At 40.7% G+C, this 21,278-nt stretch overlaps 1 protein-coding gene across 2 annotated transcripts in view; it reads left to right on the forward strand.

The window, feature by feature from the left end:
- Window positions 1-21,278, forward strand: part of RPTOR (regulatory associated protein of MTOR complex 1) — a 304,516-nt gene that overhangs the window by 118,755 nt on the left and 164,483 nt on the right. For both annotated transcript variants that reach the window (XM_083598574.1, XM_083598575.1), the window contains exons 6-7: window positions 4,355-4,530; window positions 19,732-19,791. In XM_083598574.1, the coding sequence (XP_083454700.1) occupies window positions 4,355-4,530; window positions 19,732-19,791 (236 nt within the window). The remainder of the gene's footprint in view (window positions 1-4,354; window positions 4,531-19,731; window positions 19,792-21,278) is intronic.

Here is a 21,278-nt window from a genome sequence, read left to right on the forward strand (position 1 = left end):
AACATTTAAAACTACTAAGGTTTAAAACATTTGTACTTCTGAAAGTAGCACCATGAAATCCTAGCAGGGTAAGAATAATTTCAATCAGCACCAAAGCCTGACACCTCCCCCCACCCTTCATACCCTGTTGATTACACTTTGCAACTTAAGGATAATTAGCATCTTTTTTTCAAGAACTTAGAGAACAATTCACTTGGTGCAGGGATGTCTGTTATCTGACAATCCCTCATCTGATGTTGGGGTGAGCTTTCATTTGTTTCTGGTTTTCTCAAACAGTGTTTCTATGCCACTGGTAGGGTTTTTTTGTTTTTGTTGTTTTACACACACACACTCAAGGGAACCCCAAGGACACATCAGTGAATCTCAGCTATGGCTTGTAAATACCATGAGTTGCAGACACTCTCCACGATGGATGAAGAAACCCAGTCCCTTACACCAGTGTTCCCCAACCTTGGGTCTCCAGCTGTTTTTCGACTACAGTTCCCATCATTCCTGACCACTGGTCTGTCCTCTGGCCAGACAAGGCAGACCCATTTTCCCACCCTTGGATTCTCTGGCCAAGGAGAGCTACCAATTCTGCATAGACCAACACTGCCTAACACTCCTGTCCCTCGGCATTTACAGCTCCAAGCCTTGTGCTTGTACGGTTAAAAGCAGTCCAGGTTCCCCTGGATCCTGGCTTTTCCATGCAAAGTGGACAAAGCTGCTTGGGTTGACCACGTATAGGGTGACAACATGTCTGCAGCACAAGGTTAGTCCAAGCTCTATCTCTGAGGAGATGAAGATAATACCATCAGAAGAGCAACCATCAAACAACACCATGGTTTATCAAAGGGCTCTACCACCAATAGGGTCTACAGTGTTGCTCCAGAATGAAGACTTCAGCATTCTTCTATCTTAAAAGTATGAAGAGGAAAAGTGAGATCCATAGCAGACTCAGGAGGAACATCAGCATATTTTGCTGGACTTGGTATCGGGAAGAGAGTTCAAGAAGGCAACCCACTGGAAGTACCTTACCTACAATGTGTTGGCACTTAGGATGCTGTCAGATAAGACCAACATTGGAGAACAGATGGTTGACTCAGCAAAACTTGACATCCAGCAGGCCTTGACAGACAAACCCCTTCCTCCACCTTTGGATTTGAACAGAGAGCCATTCCTGCTTTGGAGCATACTCTCTCTAGGGATCTCTCTCAAGGTAAGCTTACTTCATTCCCAATCTAAAGTCATCTTTGGGATGCTGACTGCCAGAGAAGAACTTACCATCATCTCTGAAGCACCCTCGGTTCTAATTATTTAATTATCCTCTTTCTTACAGGATCTTTAGGTATCACAGATGAACAAGAAGAACCTGAGAAGTGCACTGTCCTTGAGAAACATGCTGAAGTAGAGCTAGCGCTAGTCATGCGAAGGAGGCCCACTGACCTAGGTCAGCTAGGCTTAGGAACAGGAGGAAGGTGGATCAGCAGCAGCTTGCCAAGAATTTAGTTAAGACCACTAAGGACACTGGAAATAGAATTGCATAAACTTTTTATGGGCTTGATGACCAAAAACCTCAACAGAGATTTCAAAACTGTCAAGTTTTGTCATAGTACGCATGTGAACACATGGCTGAAACCATGGCATCAGCTGTGAGAGAATCTGATGCTGTCTTCAAGAGGTACATGGTACAGAGAGCAGCCTTAAGACTGTATAAAGGTATGCTTCCGTTGTGGAGTGCAGTGTGGGTTACATGACATAGCACTACATGCAAGTTAGCTACCACCTCACCCAAATCCCATTCTTCAGTTTCAGCAGCATCCTCTTACCACCATTAATCTCTCTCGGAACCTTGCAAAGTTGTAAATGTGGAATATTCACCATAGGAACAACTCACTTTTCATTGCGTTTGCTTTGTATTACAAGCTTAGTATGGAACAGCACTACTTGTTACTGTTTGAAAGTCAGGTTAAGGAACTATTTAAGTAAAGATCGTGCAAAGTGTGGTTGGGGTTACTTCCCTAACAGTAATATAAAAGCACATTGCAGAAAAATGCTTAATTCTTTAAGTGAGCCATTATTGAAAGTTATCTCCTTTAAATTAGCAGGTTTAATATTTACTTTTCTGTAACTGCACTGGTTTGTAATATCTACTGCTGAAAAGACAGTGGTTTAAGATGCTTACTTCTTTAAATGTATAGGGGTAATTAGAAGTTTGCTCTTCAAAATAGTTTTATACTGAAAAATATGTACTTTGGTACTTACTCTACCTTTACTGTTTAAACATGATGAGACCAAAAACATGTATGCAGTCATGTTAATGTGTTTTCTCTCTGTCTGTGGGGTGGGGACATTGATCAAGGGTGAGGAGAAGCAACCAGAGGTGGTGATGCCCACAGCTGACTCTCAAAATTCCCAGTGTGCCCTTGGGCTCAAAAATGTTAGCAGCATTTGGCCTTTGGGAAGCAGGCATAGCCACGTTGCCTAGCTTTGTTTGTTCTCAGTAACTGTTGTATTGTAGTGAAATCTGGTTGGTTGGATGATGACAGCACTGTTACTAGGATAAGAGTCTGTTTCGAACATCAGTATGTGCAAGCTGTTTGACGTTTCTGTTATTTCTGTCTCTCATTGTGGCTCAGCTTTCATGGCAAACAGGGAATGAACCGTTCTCAATTCATACCAGTGATGTCATTCAGACCTTGGGAAGCAATTTCCTGCTTTGGAGTAGTTTCACTATGTTGGCTCTTCTTCTGGTTACTGAAGTGTTAGGGACTTGCTTTGAAATTTCTCCTGTGACCAACTGCTGTGGAGTGTTCCGAAAAAACATTTTCTTTTTTCCAAGCTGGTTACCATCAAAGGCCCATTTTAAAACTGAGCTTTGAGAAAGGATCCATACAAACTGCCTACATGCAATCTTAGCAGTTAAAGAAGACCTTTCATTTCTTTTTCTCTCTGTGTATTCATTTTCCCAAAAGGATTCTTTCCCTTCTGCCCTGTTCCCTCAAGCATAATGTTTTATCTTCTTGCAATTCTCCTTTTTATTTCTAATTTGCATATGAATATGAGTAAGGGCTAGTTTATACAGACCTTTCCTAGCTAATTAATATTTCTGATCTCCATTGTGGAGGTTTGGAAGCACTATTTCAGCTCACATTTGTAATTTGGAACAATTGCTTCCCTGCAGCCAGAATTTCAACACCAGAAATCCCATGAGATACCAGAAACTTCTTTTTTTCACTCTCTCGGAGAAACACTGTGCATCAGATATAGACAGTTTCATGAAAGGCTGTTAAACTGGTTTTCAGTATGGTTTCTTTCTAAGCATTTTCAAATGATGACAGAGAAGTTTTTCTTTCATAATAATTTTCAGCCAATTAATATTTATACTGTTGAGCTACTTCAGGTTATAATAACACTATTCATGAATGAGGTGGTGATATCTACAGTAGTTCATTGAATGGCCAATTTGGTAGTCCAGTCTTTTGTTGAGCATCCCATAGAAACTTGTACTCAAGCAACGTCTTTATAATGGAAATTGGATCAAATTATCATAGTCTCAAATTAAACAAATTGATCTTGGAGGTTTTTTAAAAAAATATCAGGGTGATGAAGGAAAAACAAGTAGAGACGACATGGATTGGTCTCCATCTATGGAGGATGGAGGGTTCAAAGGATTCAATCCAACTGACTGATCTTTAAATGCTTTCCTCATTTTCCCCCTAATGCTTTCTTAATTCTTTTTTTTAGGCCTTCGCCACAACAAAATATGCAAAAACAAACAAACAAACCCAAACCCTTCTGTTAAAAGCAAAGTAAAATTAACGCTGAATTTATATTTTATTTTGTGATTTATAATATGCTGCTTTATTGTGTATTGTTGTAACTTCATAGTTTATTGTCTATTAGCCAGCTTGGGCACTGAAGATGTGTAGGTAGAATACAAAAATATTATATTAAATAACATACCACTTAAGGCACCTGAACAGCCTGTATACTAGGCTTCATTCCTAAACCCTATCTTGGTTTTCAGTTATCCGTGTGGCCGATATAGGCAGAAGTTCAGGCTGTGCAGCTCATGCAGCCACTTTCCTGCAACCACTAAGGTAGTGCCTTTGAGAAAAATGACCTGTGCCATGACTAAAGAGTATAGGAAGACATCCTTTGGATAAGCAGTTACCCTTTGGATAGGCTAGAACTATTCATTTCTGCTTTACAATCTGCACCAGTTATCATTAGTAATTTAATTGTTGATGAGTTGAATGGTTCTTTGAGCTTTGGCATCTCCTAACTAGTTTTGTTTCCAGAAGATTTTCTAGATACTGGTAGTTAATCATTAGGAAGACTTAACTGTTGTTTGTTTTAATTTCCTATGAAGGTGGCTGCAATTAACCCTAACCATCCACTGGCTCAGATGCCCTTGCCTCCTTCAATGAAAAATTGCATTCAACTGGCAGCATGTGAAGCCAGTGAGTTGTTACCGATGATCCCTGACCTGCCAGCTGACCTGTTCACATCCTGTCTTACTACACCAATCAAGATTGCACTGAGATGGTGAGTGACTTGCCTGCTATTTGGAGGAATATTGCATGTTCTATGAGCCTTGCCTGTTGGACTGATAGACTTGTTGACCCAAATACTTCAACTGCTTTAAAATATCTCTGCAGTACTAAATTAGAAGGATTGAGGTGTTCATCTGGGAGAGTATCTTATTAAGCATACTTTCACCTTCTTGGCTTTGATTATCCTTCTGTTTATTACGTTTTGGATTCTAGCTGGATATTTGGGTTTGCTCAGATTAAGGGACTTACTGTGCTGGAAATTAAAATAGTCTGCCTTTTCACAAATCAGAAATACCATATGGTACAACACAATGTTATATCAGTAGACCATTTTCCAGACAAGCTATAGTGCTGATCCTCAAGTTCTTCCACTTGTGCATATTTCGTTTATTCCACAGGAGGTTTTCAGTGGTACTACGCTTTGAGGATTGGGGTGTAAAACCCATATGTTACAAAAATGCTTCAAATAAGCTAGTTAAGCAATAGCATGGAGTACAAAAATTCGCAGGCATAAACAAAAGAGAAGATGATTTGAAGTGATGTGGCCTTCTGCTGAGGCGGAGAGAGATGAAAGCATATTCTAAGAAGTTTACACTACCAAAACAAGTGGAACACCAGATACCTAATAGCTCTGATGCACAAACAAGTTTAAAGCTTTAGTAAATAGAAAGAGTGTCCAGTGCTTTTCTTTTCCTCTTTCTGTTTTTCATGTCACCCCGCAGAATTAAGATTCTTTTGTCAGCTCTTCTGCTTTTGCAGTATTTGTGAAATTATTGCAGTTGAGTTGCAGTGTCAGTTTTGTATGCATATCCTGGCTTTCCACTCTGAACAGCTTTGCACTTTACATGACAAACCCAATTGCTTTTGGTAGCAAACTTTTAAAAGTGTGGACAACAGCATGCATGTATTTTTAAATAGTTGTGGGGAGCTCTGGTCCAGTCAGGATTCCCAGATGGCTATATTTAAGGTGAAGGTATGCCATCCACACTTAGCATATTTTCTCAGGAAATGGTGATGTAGTGCTGGTGAGCATAGAGCAATCAGGTGTGCTGTGGGGAACAGCCCTTTGGTGAAATCTGCAATGTCTATTTTCCTTAGCTGTGAAAGTCCCACATGGTAAGTTGCCAGTCTGCTATAAACAGAAGTTAAAAGCCTTATGCTGCTATGTCTTTATGTTCACTGAACTCAAAATAATTACTGTGAAGTGGTCTTAAATTCATTTGGATTTTTTTTGGGGGGGAAGTAGTTTGAGGATTAGAATGTTAAGGATGTTGAGGTCCTAAACACTTTTTAATGCTGATGTTTTTATTATGTTTTTAATTATGCTGTAAGCCTCCCAGAGTAGCTGGGGAAACCTAATAATAATAATAATAATAATAATAATAATAATAATAATAATACTATTTATTAAAAGAAACCAGTGCTTAGTTGACAAGTCCCAAGAAGAAATGTCAGAGTGTAGCTCGTTCACATGAATTAGTGTATAAACTAGCCAATGTGATGTATGTGCTGTTTTCACCATCGGTGTCAATCGTCCTATCATCTTACATTTCTGTCCTGACTTCTCCAAAAATTGTTTTTGAGGTCTCAGCATTCAAAATGTAGAAATCCATTTATAATACCTGAATAGGGTGGTTGCATGGTATATAATATATAGGCCAGGGTTTTCTTTCATGCTTTCCTATTGCTTTCCTACAATAGACCCTGATAATTTTTATGAAGCCATTCAAAATGTTAACACAATTCATATAATAGATATGTGTTAGTCATTGTTCATTATATTAATATTTTATATCAGAAGCTACTAGCTTCAATTACTTGATATTACTTCCCATATGATGCTGTGGTGCCTCTGAGTACCAGGTGCGGGGGTTTTGAGTGGGATAATGCTATTTTACTTATGTCCTGCTTTTGGACTTCCCATTGGTATCTAGTTGGCCATTGTTAGAACAGAATGCTAGACTAGATGGGACTTCTGTTCCGATTTAGCGAGTTTTTATAATATTTTAATAACAGAACAGTAAACCAGTTGTTTGCTTTTACTTAACCTGTTCAGTAGGAGGTGATTGTAGAGTGGATTGATAGACTATTACCAGCAAACGCTTTTGTCATTTTTACCATATTAACAATTCCTTGAGATAGTTGCTCAGTATCAGTCACTTTTTTGCAAGACTGTTTTTATACACCCCATCCCAGAGAGGGAAATAAACAAGGAACAATAAAATGGGTCTGTGCTTATAAGGAAATCATATATACAGTATTTTTTTTTTTTTTGAAAAGCAATTCTAGAGAGACCTTTTAAGTTATATGATTGATGTATGGGAAATTTTTCTTTTCTGTGAGGAAGTTCTTTGTATAAAGAAGGAAGGAAATTCATGGCTATATTTCTGTGGAACTCAAATAGGATGAATAAAAACCCATCTGGATTTTCTTTCCTCCAAAACCCATATAATTATCTCAAGACTTTTAGTGCACCAAATTAAGCATAAGTACAAATACAGTTCAGCAAAACCTTTGTCCCTGGTAGAAATCTGTATTTAGTGGCTTCAGTTTAGAAAAATAAATATCAATCTATATCCAAAGATGTGGCATAAATGAAATAGTGCCATAATGTTTTTAAGAAGGGATACTTCTGTGGTAGCCTTGAGTCTGAGAAATGGATTTGCATTTATTATAAATTCATGTGATTTTGTGATTGTTTCTTTGATTCTATGGCGGGGTTGATAAGGGGTTTGGGTTTGTATCATCTGAAAGATAACACCTCTAGCATCTCAGTGCCTTCAGCAACATTCTAGTACGACATGAGGTAGTCTTATGGAATGTTTTGTTCCTTTTCTGTGTCTTGTTTTGTGGTACAACCTTAATGATATTTATATAACTTCAATTTGCTTTGACATCATTCAGTGAATGAAGAGTGAGCAAATAATACTGTGTTATACACGAGAGCCTGAGTCAATACAGCACAGCAAATAAACCATGACAATTTTTAAGCCTAGTTACCATATTCATTGTTTCTAAGTCTGCAGCTTGTTTGAGCACATTTCTGCAGCTCAAGGAATACATTGGGGAGTTAGATTGTAGCTGGATTCTGCAATATTCAAAACACCCTTAAAGTCTTTGCTTATTTTTCCTGATTTATTATGGATATTGGAGCATTTTGCTTTGTATTCAATATGTGTGCAAAATCAGTGGTTGTTACATGTTATTGAGGAAGGTAAGGGGGGGTATGTCATAAATTAATTAATTTTTATCCAACCATACTTTTCTGTTAGTGCAATATATTTCTGCTTGCAGAATTGAAGTTTTTCCTCTTCTCCTTTCCCCTGTAGCTCCCTGCATGCCATCAAAATCAGTTCTGGAGGATTAGCAGACCCTCTGGAGCAGATTTGGGAGGGGTACGGAGGAGTGGAAAGGAAAGTCTCATTGTGCAAATGGACTTCTGCCCACAGAGCATTGGCTACAACTCACAATGTTTAAGTGAATAAATGAATCTCCCTTTGTTTCTTTGATGCAACAGATACTGCTTTTCTTTATCCGCTACATTTGTCTCTTGCCCTTCCTTCAAAAAATTCAAGTCCTGGTACTTGCTCTTCCCTTCCCTATTTTGACCTTTGAGCAGCTTAGGCTGGGAGAGAGTGACTTTGTCCTTGTCTTATAAGAGGACCCACCAAGAGCATTTTGCTTTGTTTAAGGGAAGTCTGCTGACTTCCTCCCTCCCAATATGTTTCTGAGCACAATTCAAATTGTTGGTGCTGACCTTTAAGGCCCTAAACCAGGGGTCAGCAACCTTTTTCAACTGTGGGCCGGTCCACCGTCCCTCAGACCATGTGGTGGGCTGGACTGTATTTGGGGGGGGGCAGATGAACAAATTCCTATGCCCCACAAATAACCCAGAGATGCATTTTAAATAAAAGCACACATTCTACTCATGTAAAAACACCAGGCAGGCCCCACAAATAACCCAGAAATGCATTTTAAATAAAAGGACACATTCTACTCATGTAAAAATACGCTGGTTCCTGGACCGTCTGTGGGCCGGATTGAGAAGGCATTGGGCCGCATCCAGCCCATGGGCCTTAGGTTGTCTACCCCTGCCCTAAACGGCTTTGGTCCTATATATCTGAAGGAGTGTCTCCACCCACATTGTTCAGCCCAGACACTGAGGTCCACCTCCAAGGGCCTTCTGGCGGTTCCCTCACTGCGAGAAGGGAAGTTACAGGGGACCAGCAGAGGGCCTTCTCAGTAGTGGTGCCTGCCCTGTGGAACGCCCTCCCATCAGATGTCAAGGAAATAAACAACTATCTGACTTTTAGAAGACATCTGAAGGCAGCCTTGTTTATTGTATTTTTAATATTTTGTTGGAAGCCGCACAGAGTGGCTGGGGAAACCCAGCCAGATGGGTGGGATATAAATCATCATCATCATCGTCGTCATCATCATCTGGGTCTTGCTCCCCACAACCCTAAACATTTAGTGCCAGCCTGTCTCAGCATTCACTACAAGAAGCATCAAGGAATGGATCAATGTCAAACAAACAGTCCTCCTTTGTTTGAAGTAATCAGTCGTTATTTGTATTGAATGTACTTGGTATATGACATAATGAAATGTAACTTTTCTTGGAATTTATAAGTTTGGGGTGGTGACGGTGGATCTGTTCTATTTAGTAATTAAGGCCTGGATTGATTGGAGAGAGGAGGATGAAGCTGTTGGCAGAAAAGTGAAATTCCCTCGTAGTGATGATAGCAGACTGAATGCTTATTTTTATTTTATGTTATTTATTAATAAATAATTAATAAACCTCGTACATCTCAAAGGAACCAGAAGGTAGGGAGTGCAGTTCCCTTGCCAGTTCTTGCTCTTCCAAACTTGAAAATGCTATAAAAGATTATTATTTGTGTAAGCGAGTTTAACAGCTATTGAGGCAAGCTGCCCACGCTCCAATCTAGGCTTTGTAGCTCACAACCAGAGGCATAGAAAGTGTCTCTGGAAAAGTACTTTTCTGTCCTTGGTATCATTGAACTGCAAAGAAATCAGGTGTTCAGAGAACAGTAAAAATAAATGTACAAACTGGACATTTTTAGGATGGGTAGAGGGGTCATAGTGCGTCTCCCAGATTAATGTGTTCATCTTTGTACAGAAGCCTAGCTTTTATTTTGAAATTGGGCTATTGTTTTCTGGTGTTGAAAGACATGCAGGGACCGAGTAACACCCAAATGAACTGTTTCTGGTAGAGAAAAGCATTCTCTTCCATATTATGCTACAGGCTCTTAATATTCAGTGCTTTGCAACAGAGTCATTCTCTGCAGGTACGGCTTGCTGTAAGGCTGGAGGTCCATTTACATTTTGCATCACTCTGAGATTAGTATATAAAGATAATTGCTTATCACATGCCTGGATGGCATGCACATTAATAACGTGGGCTACAGACCTTTCAGTAGACATTTCAAAGCATTTGGTGTTAAATTCTCACAGCATAAACTCCATCTCTACTAAAAGTAGGTCACTAAGATACTGCAGTTGTAATGGGTAATAGAGGAATGTCCTGCATACCAAGCAGTGAATGTTAAGTTTTGAAATTCCCCTCTTATTAAGTGGAAAGAATCAATCAAAATACTGCTTCCACCAAGCTGTGTGTGTCTCCATTTTCCATATAAGCGTAACATGCTGTGCTCAAAGAGCTTGAAATTCCAGCGAACTACATAATACGATCCACAAACAAGTGTGATTCATTGATTGGAGGGCTGGGCTTGGATCTTGAGAGATGTGGGTTCACACAGTGTTCTCTTTCTGAGAAAAGACTTTTCTGCTGTTTGTTATTTCTTGTGAAGCTGAAGGGGGCTACAGAAGCTGTGTTTGGCAATGAGTGAATCACCCCCTTCCCATAGTATTCCTTGGATTGGAAGATGGTTCCCTAATGCACCAGGAGATAGCTCAGCTTATTCTGCATAAATCGGAGTCAACTGTTTCTCCACTTGACAGATCAGCAGAGTCCATCACCCACCCTTTTCACAGAAGAAGCAGCGAGTAGACGCAGGTGGAGGAAGGGCCGAAAATTTGCAAGTGGGAGGGGAATTGTTCTTCTTGCCTGGTATTTGAGCCAGACATGAGTAACTGAAGTTTGCATTCTGAACTAAGCAATTATAACGCTCACAAGTATCTCCAGTTGTGGTAGAAAGAAGATGCTGCTATGTTAGTACCCATGGCTCCTCTTTTACACAATCCAGTCCCAGACACCTGACCTGCACCATGTGGGCCTAACATCATTTCTAGGTGAAGATGGGGTGGACCCATCAACCCCTTGCTCCTAAGAGGCTTTCCATATATATCTATATAGTTCTCTATAAAATCTTATTTGTTACTTGTTCAGACTAATATCTCTGTTTGTTTCCTTTTAGGTCACAAGTGACACTCCCTCTCCCTCTCCTCTCCCCTCCCCCCCCCCTTTTAAGGTGTCTTTCCAGTCCCCTAGAATTAATTCTTATTTATCAAAGGTGAATGGCTATTTACAGGCCTAGCTCCTTAGGTAGCAACCACAAGATTTGAATTGCCCAAGGAAGGCAACTTAGTATGTTTTTAGTTGTCTACCAAATTTAGGAGGTGGGCTACTGTTTTTTAGACTAGTGGAAATTGCTATATACTAGTGTGCCTTCAAGAGAAAGTCCATGTTTTTCAGCACAACTTAATGATGAGAGTGTAACAAGATTGCGAACCGATATCTTTAAGAAGTAATATAAAAGAAGTCATGTGAATAACCAATGATAAATTTTGCAATGTTTCCAGTTGCTATGATTTTGTGCATTCTGAATAAAGTGCTGTTCAGTTTCACCCTATAAAAATGCTGCAAAACTAGAAAAAAACCCCGCTGAAAGGAATGCTGTTTCCTTTAATAAGCTGCAGTGCAGGCTACAACCCTTGGGACCCAACTTCAGCAAGCTGTTGGAGCTTCACCTTGTATAGTCAGCACTGCAGCAAAAAGCAGAATTATGTTTTTTCCCCCATTATACTTACTCACAAGTCCACCCCCTGATTGTTTTATGAGAACTTTAAAATGACAGCCTGAGAGACACCTGTAGGATGTCTTCCCTTTTCAGGATTGTGTAAAATTGCTAGCATCTAATTTGGAAAAGTCCAAAATAACTCCCGCCTCATACTTAATTGCTAAGTGCCAGTAAATGTCTCTGTATGATTTGTTCGCCCCCTGGGTTTATTAGTTCCTGCTTCATAGCATGAGAATAGGAACTTCTTTAACATTATAAGAAATTGAACTTACTCCTATAAACTTTTATCAAACTTCTATGAAGAAAGAGCAATGACATGCATATGATAAGAGAAAAGCAAAGTTTTGTTACTTTTTTAGAGAATATTTCAAAGCAAGATATGTTTATCAACTTTTGAAGAAGTAACTACCAAGGGAAAATGAGTGAAAACTTGATATTCCCCTTCCTAAACAGGAGATGGCAAATTTTCAAAGGCAGATTTTATCTAAAGCAATTGCCTTGAAAAGAGTAGTTTGTGAATATCCAAGGGCAATGATTAATAGTGGCCGGGGGGAGGGGGGCAGAATGGAAGTGAAAGGACATGGGTTTGGGGTTTTGTTTTTGTTTTGTTTTTTAGTAGAATTGAGCCAAATTTTCTTTAGTATCGATTTTTGCGACAAAATATGCATGCTTGATGAGGTAGAACCTTTTGTGGAACAGTAAAGCAAACTGAACAACAAAGGTGTTTCTCTGCTTTTTACACCTCTGGAGAACAGTGCCCGCAGCACACATTTTATGGACGCTCTCAGACTTTTGGAGCAAAGGAACTGAAGCCCCCCAACTGAACTAAGCCTTAAAATGAGTCCCAGTGCATAAATCCACCCCCAGCTTATCTGACTTGGTAACAGTCCCATTCTTAGCCCTGCAGGTATTAGCATGAGTTGAGTGAAAGGGTTACGGAGGCACAGCTCAAACCATCACATTTTCCTCTCCTTTTCTATTATGTTCCCAAATATTTCTGTCTTTCCCTTCCCTCCCTCACCCTCTTGTACCTCCTTTCACCTACTAGCATTGCATTTTGTCTCCATCTCCACTTCCTTTTCCTTTTGCTCTCTTTTTTCTGCCCCGTGTCACCTTCTCTGCCACTTTAATTCACCTCTCCATGGCCCTTGCGCCTTCCTCATGTCAGCTTGCCTGAAATCAATATGAACAGGAAATCTGGGGACAGTTCATCATCCTCGGGACCTTATACTGTTGATTGTTCCTTCTTGCTCCTCTGTTGGGTGAAATTTGAAGGAACTCCTCTGATTCTTCCACACCGAAGTAACATATAGTTGTAGTTCCATAATGAAAAGTTTGTTTTAGTTTGTGAAGTCTTGCCATTTTATCATTCAACATTCCTGCCCCCACTCCAGATCAACTCTGATAGATTAAAGTTGCAGTCCTGTGCACACTTACACAAGAGTAAGTTAGAGGAAGTCCTTGCACTGGCTTCTGCTAGCCAGGCTCACAAGTTGAATTTGAGCTGAGTTTCAGTTCAATGCAATGCTTTCAGGATTTTGGACTGGTAATATAGGACATAATCCAGCCACGTTTAAGCACATCTACAGGATTTTTTATTTGTGTGCAATGCTGTATGTGTAGAACTTTTCCCATTTGGGCTGAATTTGACAGTCAGGAGAACATGAAGATTATTATAAGCTCTGTGTTATCTTAGTTTTCAGTTGCTGTTTTGTTAAGAGGGAAATTTTATTGGGATTCAGAATAGAGACAAATAAGATCCATGTATATATGTGCAAGAGAAAAGATACTTCTTCCCCTTCTGTCCTGCTGATGCTTTTTGATTATGAAAGGCCTACCAGCAATGATAGGTTTGTGCTGAGTTTTCTAGTCCTGTTTAAAATTCTTTGCAGCTCTGCAAGAACCCAGGATTAGCTGATTTCTCCTTTTACTGGCATTATGGAAGGAGAGTCGGGGCCTGGCTTTGTGCCACTAGGCAAGTTGAGATTCAAAGCTCTGCAATAACATCAGCTTCAGACCTCTTAATGACTGGTTTTGGAAATGATACATGTGAGGACATTTTGCATGGTACAGCAGTATAAAATGTACTTGAGCGGGCTGTTTAACTCCTAAGCACTGCTTCTCTCAGCATGATTCCATATCCCTGTATTTTTAAAGGGCGTCAAATCTGCGTAAGTTGTCACTTCTGATTAAAAGGGAAAGGGAGCTTATGCTGCCGTTATATTTTGTCTTTTCTTCTTTGGTGGTGCAGTGAAAATTGGTAGCTTGTTTTGTCTGCCTTTTGCAAATATATGGTGCAAATTTTTTTTTTCCAAAAAAAATTCATGCAGAAATTAAGTATAGGTTTCTGGTCATCAAAAAGAACTTGTTGGGATCAGATGTAAAGGCGGATTACTTAACTGGATCAGCCTCTAGACATAAAAACTGCAGAATTCTGCAGTACTGTACTGTGGTCAGAGTACTTGTAAAGGTAAAAAAACCAAAACATTAGTTCAAATCAAATATATTCCATTATTCATGTTACTAACTGGAATGACTAGCTGTATACCATGACTGGCTATAAACTACAGTAGGCCACCTGAACTATGGGGTAGAAAAGAGCAGTGGTTATGGTAGCAGTGGGTGGGAACAAAAACCATAAGTAAGTTTCCTTGCACAAAGTGATTTGCCTCTCTTACAGCTTTTGTTGTATTTATCATCACAGCAAAACTGTGAAATAAAATTGATTGACAGACAGAAGCCACATTCATACATAATACTAAGCCTAAAATCCTGGTTTAGTAAGCAAGGGTATGCATGAAACTATGTAAAGGTACACAGAGCTCCTTTGAAGCCTCTTTGCTCTTCCCTTTGCATGAATGGTTAAACAAGCCTGGATTCAGCACTTCACCATAGCTTCCCATTGCATGTTAACCCAGAGCTGTGATTGTTGTTGAGAGACAATGGAGTACACCTCTGGGGGGTGAAATTGAGCCACTGGAGAATCACAGCGCCCGCTGTGGCTGCAGATACTGGTAACTCGTAACTGCTGTCTCCTGCATTGTTTTCACTGCATTAACAGCAGTGGAGTGACCACTCCGGGACACACGTCTGGGCATTATGTATGGAAGTTCTGGGCTGACCAGACAACAAGACACCCCCACCTCGGCCTTGGTTGAAATGAAAGCAGAGAAATACATTTGGCAGCAACCTGGTTGCAGGAGTTGCTGAAAGGAGGTGTGCATGACTCCATCCTAGGGACTCCACTCCAGATTTGTGTAGCGTTTACTTCTTAGCCCTTTCTTCTCCCAAAGATGTCCCACAAGGCAGTGGATATAGATTTTTCCTCATGGTTTACTCCCGAAGCCTTTCTCATGAATGGGTATAACCGCAAGGCAAGCAGAGGTTTAGGGCAGGCTTCCTCAACCTCAGCCCTCCAGATGTTTTTGAGACTACAGTTCCCATCATCCCTGACCTCTGGTCCTGCTAGCTAGGGATCATGGGAGTTGTAGGCCAAGAACCTCTGGAGGGCTGAGGATGAGGAAGCCTGGTTTAGGGCCAGAGTATTCCCTCTTCTAGGTGACTGCCTCCCAAGGCTGATGAGTTCCATCTGCTCCACATTTCCCTCTACAACATGTGCCTTCTCGACCATTGGACCCCCTATTGTTTTCATCCTCTCAATCCACCAGAACTTGTCTTCGCATGCAGGGAAGTCCCTAACTCACTGAGGGTTTGAGACCCATCAGCTATCCTCACCTGGTTTAGCCAGCCGGTCGAAGCCACTTCTTGGGGTGTGGCTGCTGTTACGTGCTGGTGGCTTCTTGGAGCCACAGGTGACAGCTGAGTGCAGAATGGAGACCAAAGGTGGACAAGCTACCGCAGGAGTACGATGTGTCCCCCACCAGAGGTACTACCCCTCCTCTAACACCCTATGACCAATGACTTAAAAATAAAGCAGGATGTCAAACCATGGTTTGAAGTTGACTTACTATCCTGACTTATTTTGAAGCTGTTAACCATAGTTTCCAGGCACACATATAACAGGAAACTATGCTTAAATGCTGAATTCTGTGGTGGGAGGAACAAAGTAGCTGTCATCTGGTGTATGCCAACCATTCATATCCTGGTTTTGCATTGTGGGCAAAAGTGTACTGCATCTTCCCCAAAAACAAATAGTGAGCTTCATAGTTGAGTAGAGATTTGAACCAAGAGGTTCTGATTTCGACCCTATCTATATATTTTACTCCTGACCCTGCTCTCTGTTTCTGTCTGTCTGTCTGTGTCTGTCTGTCTGTCTCTCTCTCTCTCTCTTCTTCAGCGCTTTGACTTTTACCATTTTCTTCTTCTTTTAACTAGCCCTATTTCCCTATAGGCACTTACTGATGACTGGTAAAAAGAAGCATTTGGAATTTAATTTTTGCTGAGTGTCTGCATTTTAAAGTACTCTAGATAAGTGGTCTGAAAGGCAAGTTCTACGTTTCATTTGGTGTACTGTTTAAGAAGTTTGAAACAAAAACATTGCCAATATAGGTTTTTATCCTGAGGCCTTTCTGAGTGCTATCTCTGTGTGCGTTCCAAGACACCCATGTTTACCGTGATATTTATACAACACTTAGACCTTTTTTTTTCATCTCCTCCTGTCATGCTAGCACATCATTGTTTTATTTCATAGCTGGTTATTTCAGAAGTAGCTATGGATGAAGAAGGAACACAAGAAAAGTGTTTTGTCTTTGTTATTCTTGAGAGAAAATGCAGGGTGTCCCTAACAGAGTGGCAGGTATAAACTAGTTTGCCATGTGGAGATTTAGTCTGGAGACAGCAGGGGCTCATTAAAGGAGAGCACTAAGAGCATTTCCTCCACTAATCTATTCTGAAGTATGATAGCAGACCTGTGGCAGTTGCAGCCCTCTGAACATGAAAGCTGTGAGTGCTTGCTGAGTTTGTGCCATTATGCTGAATACCATGGTGAACTGACTATGCCCCAGAAAGGGTGTTTTCCTTACTAATCAAAAGCAGAGTGACCTGATTCATTATTATGTTTCCCTCAAGAAGCTGAAAACCCCCTTGAAATTTCTGAAGTCAGCTTTATTTACATCCTGCTCATACGCTTTTGTTCAGTGCCCTAGAGGGGCAGAACAAAATGACAGCTTTTTAATGTGCAGAGTTTGTATGAAAATATCATTGACCCCAGATGTGCACCATATTTTGAAAGAAAGAACAAAAGAAAGAAAGAAAGAAAGAAAGAAAGAAAGAAAGAGAAAGACCAAATGATGCACTTGACACATTGTCACTTTTCCCACTCCATTAGGTACATAGAGGCCTGCCACAGCTGAACCAGCAAATCCTAATCAAAAGCCTACTGAATCGAGGTATAAGTTTTGGTAGCTCATGACAAGGGCTGTCTGGATTGAGGCAGGTGGCTGCCATTCAATCCTGAGGCCCAGGAGGTATAGCTCGGAAGAGGCTGCAAGGGCCCTAATAAAAGAGAATGGAACTACAGCGGCCAGAAACTGTTGTACCCTTTTTAAAGCCATTCCATCAGATTTCAAAAGATAAGCTGAGCGAGTTAAGGTCATAGGAGACTGAAGATTTCCATGGAAATACTATGTTCCCATTGAGTCATTGACCATCAAGTAGCTGGTCTTTAACATTTGCCAGTGCCTATAGCTGCATATCAATTAGTACATCCTTGTCAACGTTGCAGCTGAATTTCAGGACACTGAACATGCATCATTTGTGATCCTTGCCAAAGGTTACCTACATTCTTTTGCTTGGTAATCTTCTCTGTAGAGAGTGGTAGGTTGAAGGCAGAAATTTAATGGATGGTGTTAGAGGAAAGCACGAATTAGATGGATGCTGGTACTGTGGAATCAGAAACCAATCAAGGAAAACTATAGGTGTGGACACAGGAAGCTGTCTTACACTGAGTCAGACCATTAGTCCATTTAGCTCAGTACTGTTTACACTCACTGGCAGCATGACACTAGGATTTCCCCCCAGCCCTACCTGGATATTGAATATGAGACCTTCTGCATGCAAAGCAGATGTTATTCCACTAAGCTATGTTCCCTTCCCTAAATGGATGTGACTTCTTGTAGCAGCCAGCCTTGGTTCTTCCTAGCCTCACTACTCATTTGTCTGCATCCTATCTCTTTCCTCTCCCAGTTTTGGCTGTCAAAAACAAAACATAAATTTTATTTTTTTTCCAAGAAATGTGTATAAATATAGCTAAAGACATAAGCAGTGTTCAAAATTAGCCAGGTGCAAGGCACATTTTGTGTCTGGCACGGGTCCAACTATGACCACGCAGATATCTCTGGATGCCAGGCTGGTGACTGGGAAAAGCAAAATGTCACTTAGAGAAGAATCTGAAATATTTTCCTTGAAGCTTGAATTTGTTTTACTTTGGATTTTTATTTATTTTGAGATTTGAGATTTGTTGTTTAAAATACTACTACTACTAGTAGTAATAATAAAAACAACAATAGCCACTGGGTGGGAAGTGGTGCCTAGAAATTCCATTGTGGTGACTGCAACTTAGGTTTAAGGTGCCATTTGAAGATCAGCTTATATATCTGAGTTTCTAAGAAACAAAATGATCTGGTGAAAGATGCACGTGGATAAGAAAATTAAAAGGTCCTATCATGTATCCTGGTCATCACTGCACTCACAAAAATGCTTTATAGCATTTCAAGGTCAGCCAGATGAGAAGGAAAATTGGAAGGGTATGGAATATATGGTCAGAGCAGGTGATATATAGTCAAAGCAGGGACAATATATTCTGCATTAATGCAAAGTAGAGACACACTTTTATAATGTACAGAAACTTATACCTCTGATGACGCAGAGAGGCTGCCACTTAACAATTTTTTTGTCTTCTGCACAGGAATGGCATTGGCTTTATGTTTTGTAAAGCAGTTAGTGCATGACTAGTGTAAAATAAACACTAAAGAGCAGAAGTAATGCTCTGATTGCTGCATTTACAGTGAAGTGAGAAATCAATATGTATATTGTAATGCAATTAGGTATTTGGCAAAGGTGGTGAAGCCGCTGGCAGTATTTGGCTAAGCTGCCCTAACATCAAACACACACAAAAGGTCTGAGCAGTCTCTAACAGAACAGACTGAGCAGACTGAGCAGTCTCTAACAGAACAGTTTTGATTCTATGGAGATAGAGGGGTATGGCAAACAAAAGGAAATAAAAGAAAACATGGGTCTTGGAAAGGTAGAAGATGAAGGTTGGGTTGGCAGCAGGCGAAAGGAAGCTGGGAGAATGGGGGGCGGGTAGAGCAATGGAGAGCTGGAACTAGAGCTTGCTTTGTGCTTCTGCTAAACCCTGAAATTTGTTTTCAGGCTTTAATCCTGGAGAATATGAAGTGAGACTAGATGAATGTGACCCTGAGAAGGTTCAGAATTCATCTTTCTCACCATTGTATGAGGTCCTCTTGGTAACAGTTGCTGTTTCCATTTGGGCTTGAACCCAGACATTTTCTTGTACTGGCTGGAAGAAGTGCCCTAGAGTAGTGAGGGCATCAGAGAAAGGCACAGGAGAGAGAGATAAAGTTAATATTGATTTGAAACAACTTGCCAAATCTTTGGCTGGAGGCCACATCTTACGTGTTTCTTGCTTGAGTCATATGGAAGCATCTGTTCACTCCCAGGGTGGTGCACTGTTGTCTGGACTGAATAGGTTAAACTGTTGAAATTGGAGGGAATAATTACAATAAATGCTCTATTGGTCCCTTCCCAGCAAACTCTTCTATGAATGGAGGTGTTTTAGCAAGGTATTGCTTTCTTGACTCATTCCCCAGTTTTTCTTCTTTCAGCATCTGTTCTCTGGGGAACTCCAGCTACCAAACCACATTACTCTATTAGTTCAGTTTTATTCAGTGCTTATTCCATGCTCCCTAGAAGTTGTGGCAAATGACCGAAACTTTCTCCTCCTCTTGCTGTCCCTCCCTCTTCCAAACTTGTCACTATGGCAGTTGAAGCGCATAGGCTTGACACTAATGATGGAAACCACTGCAGAATCACAAGTGCAGCAAATGCTCCTTCCTGTTATGCTGTAGCAAACTTTTTTTTGTTTTGTTTTTATTTTACAAAAGCATTCTAATAATGAGGAACTCAATTACTGCCATGGAACCTTTTGGGTAGCCTGTCATTATAGGTTTAATTAGCGTGATTTACTTATATACTCTCTCTTTTTTCATCTGCAGGTTTTGCATGCAGAAGAGTGTGAGACTGGTACCGGGAGTCACGCTGGATTTAATAGAGAAGTAAGCACAATTTCGGAGACCTTTAAAAACTTCTTATTTGCCCAACTTTACTTTTTCCAATTTATTTAACTGGAGATTCTCAGGTTTCTTGGAGTGTGTCCATCCATCCCATATGGCTGTTTCGTCAAAGCAACCTCACAAATACAAAGGCTGTTTTTGTAGCCAAAGGGCAGTCCCCAAAGGTCAGACACCTGCTTATTTATTTTCTGAAAGGGGCAGGGACATGAGCCAAAGCAGAGCTAGGTATCCTGAGACTAAGTAAAATAAAGAGGAAGAGATAAGCCTGATACACACCACAATTGTGTTTCTCTGTTGTAAGGCTACATTTTGTAGTCAGCATGTGGTAGTGGTGATCTGTGTGTTTTGGCCTTCAAGAAGGGCTAGGAATCACAGCACAGCTGCAGGGGTGATCCCTACCTACCTCTGCAGTCATTACCAGTATTCTTTTTGGAGGGTGGGCATAATTATGCATGGGCAGAATTGAAATGCTTTGCCAAGAAACCCTGACACCACAGTTGCTCTAACCCTCTTTTCAGTTCTCTTTATTATTGCAAAAAGAAAATGTGACTGAGGGGCGTGGTCTTCTTTTATCTGTATTTGCCCTCGGGGATGGCACACTTGTTTTGGACATGCGCTATGGTTTCATGTTGGACAGCTCTTTGGACGGCCTTTTGTCAGCGGAACAGGGACCAAGGCAATCTTCAGTGATTCACAGCTCCCAGCAACCCCAACACCACCTCTCATGCTGCTGCAAAGGGTCTCACGGACTTCTGGAGGAGATTGGCGGTTGCCTGGAGGAGCCTGTGGGAGGGGAGGGAGAACCTCTGAAATTTGCCTCTGTCCCTGTTGTGCTAAGGCTCTGCCTAGATCCAAGAGCTTTTTGTCAGCAGAGGGGCACCGATTGGATGCAACCCATTAATCCTATTGGTAGGAAAGTTTCCTAGTGCTATGGTAGCAGGAGGATTGTTTATTTGGCAACATCACTTTATTGTGTCCTGAGTATTTTTAAGGGTGGTGCCTCTCTTTGGTGAATGTGGTGAGTGACTAGCCATCCTTCCAGGTTTGTATCTGCTGCATCCAAAGGCAAATAAATCCCACAGGAAGCTCTAAGGTTCCTCTGCGGCATCAGCTTGGATTTGGCACAGCAAACTACCCATAACCTTCCACCCTGACCAGCATAAGATCCGGGGCTTGGTATACATTGGCCCTTCCTCCTTTAGAGCCCATGGCTCCTCAGCCAGGGTTAGCATTGTTCAGTTAGACTACCTCGGACTTATCAAATGTACAGAGATTCAAAATTACATACACTAGCTTGTTTGCAACTTTATTTGTCGTTTTATGTTACTACTGTAAAGTATAGCTCAATACAACATTGACCTTTTTTTTTTAAAAAAAGTGAAGCTACTATTTGTTGGAGGCCTAAACAACGCTCATAGAAGAGGTTTAAGAAAATTGAATATTTATTGTTGTTGTGTGCATTGACTTTT

The sequence above is a fragment of the Podarcis filfolensis genome (assembly GCF_964270895.1).
Source record: "Podarcis filfolensis genome assembly, chromosome: 2".
Taxonomy (NCBI): domain Eukaryota; kingdom Metazoa; phylum Chordata; class Lepidosauria; order Squamata; family Lacertidae; genus Podarcis; species Podarcis filfolensis.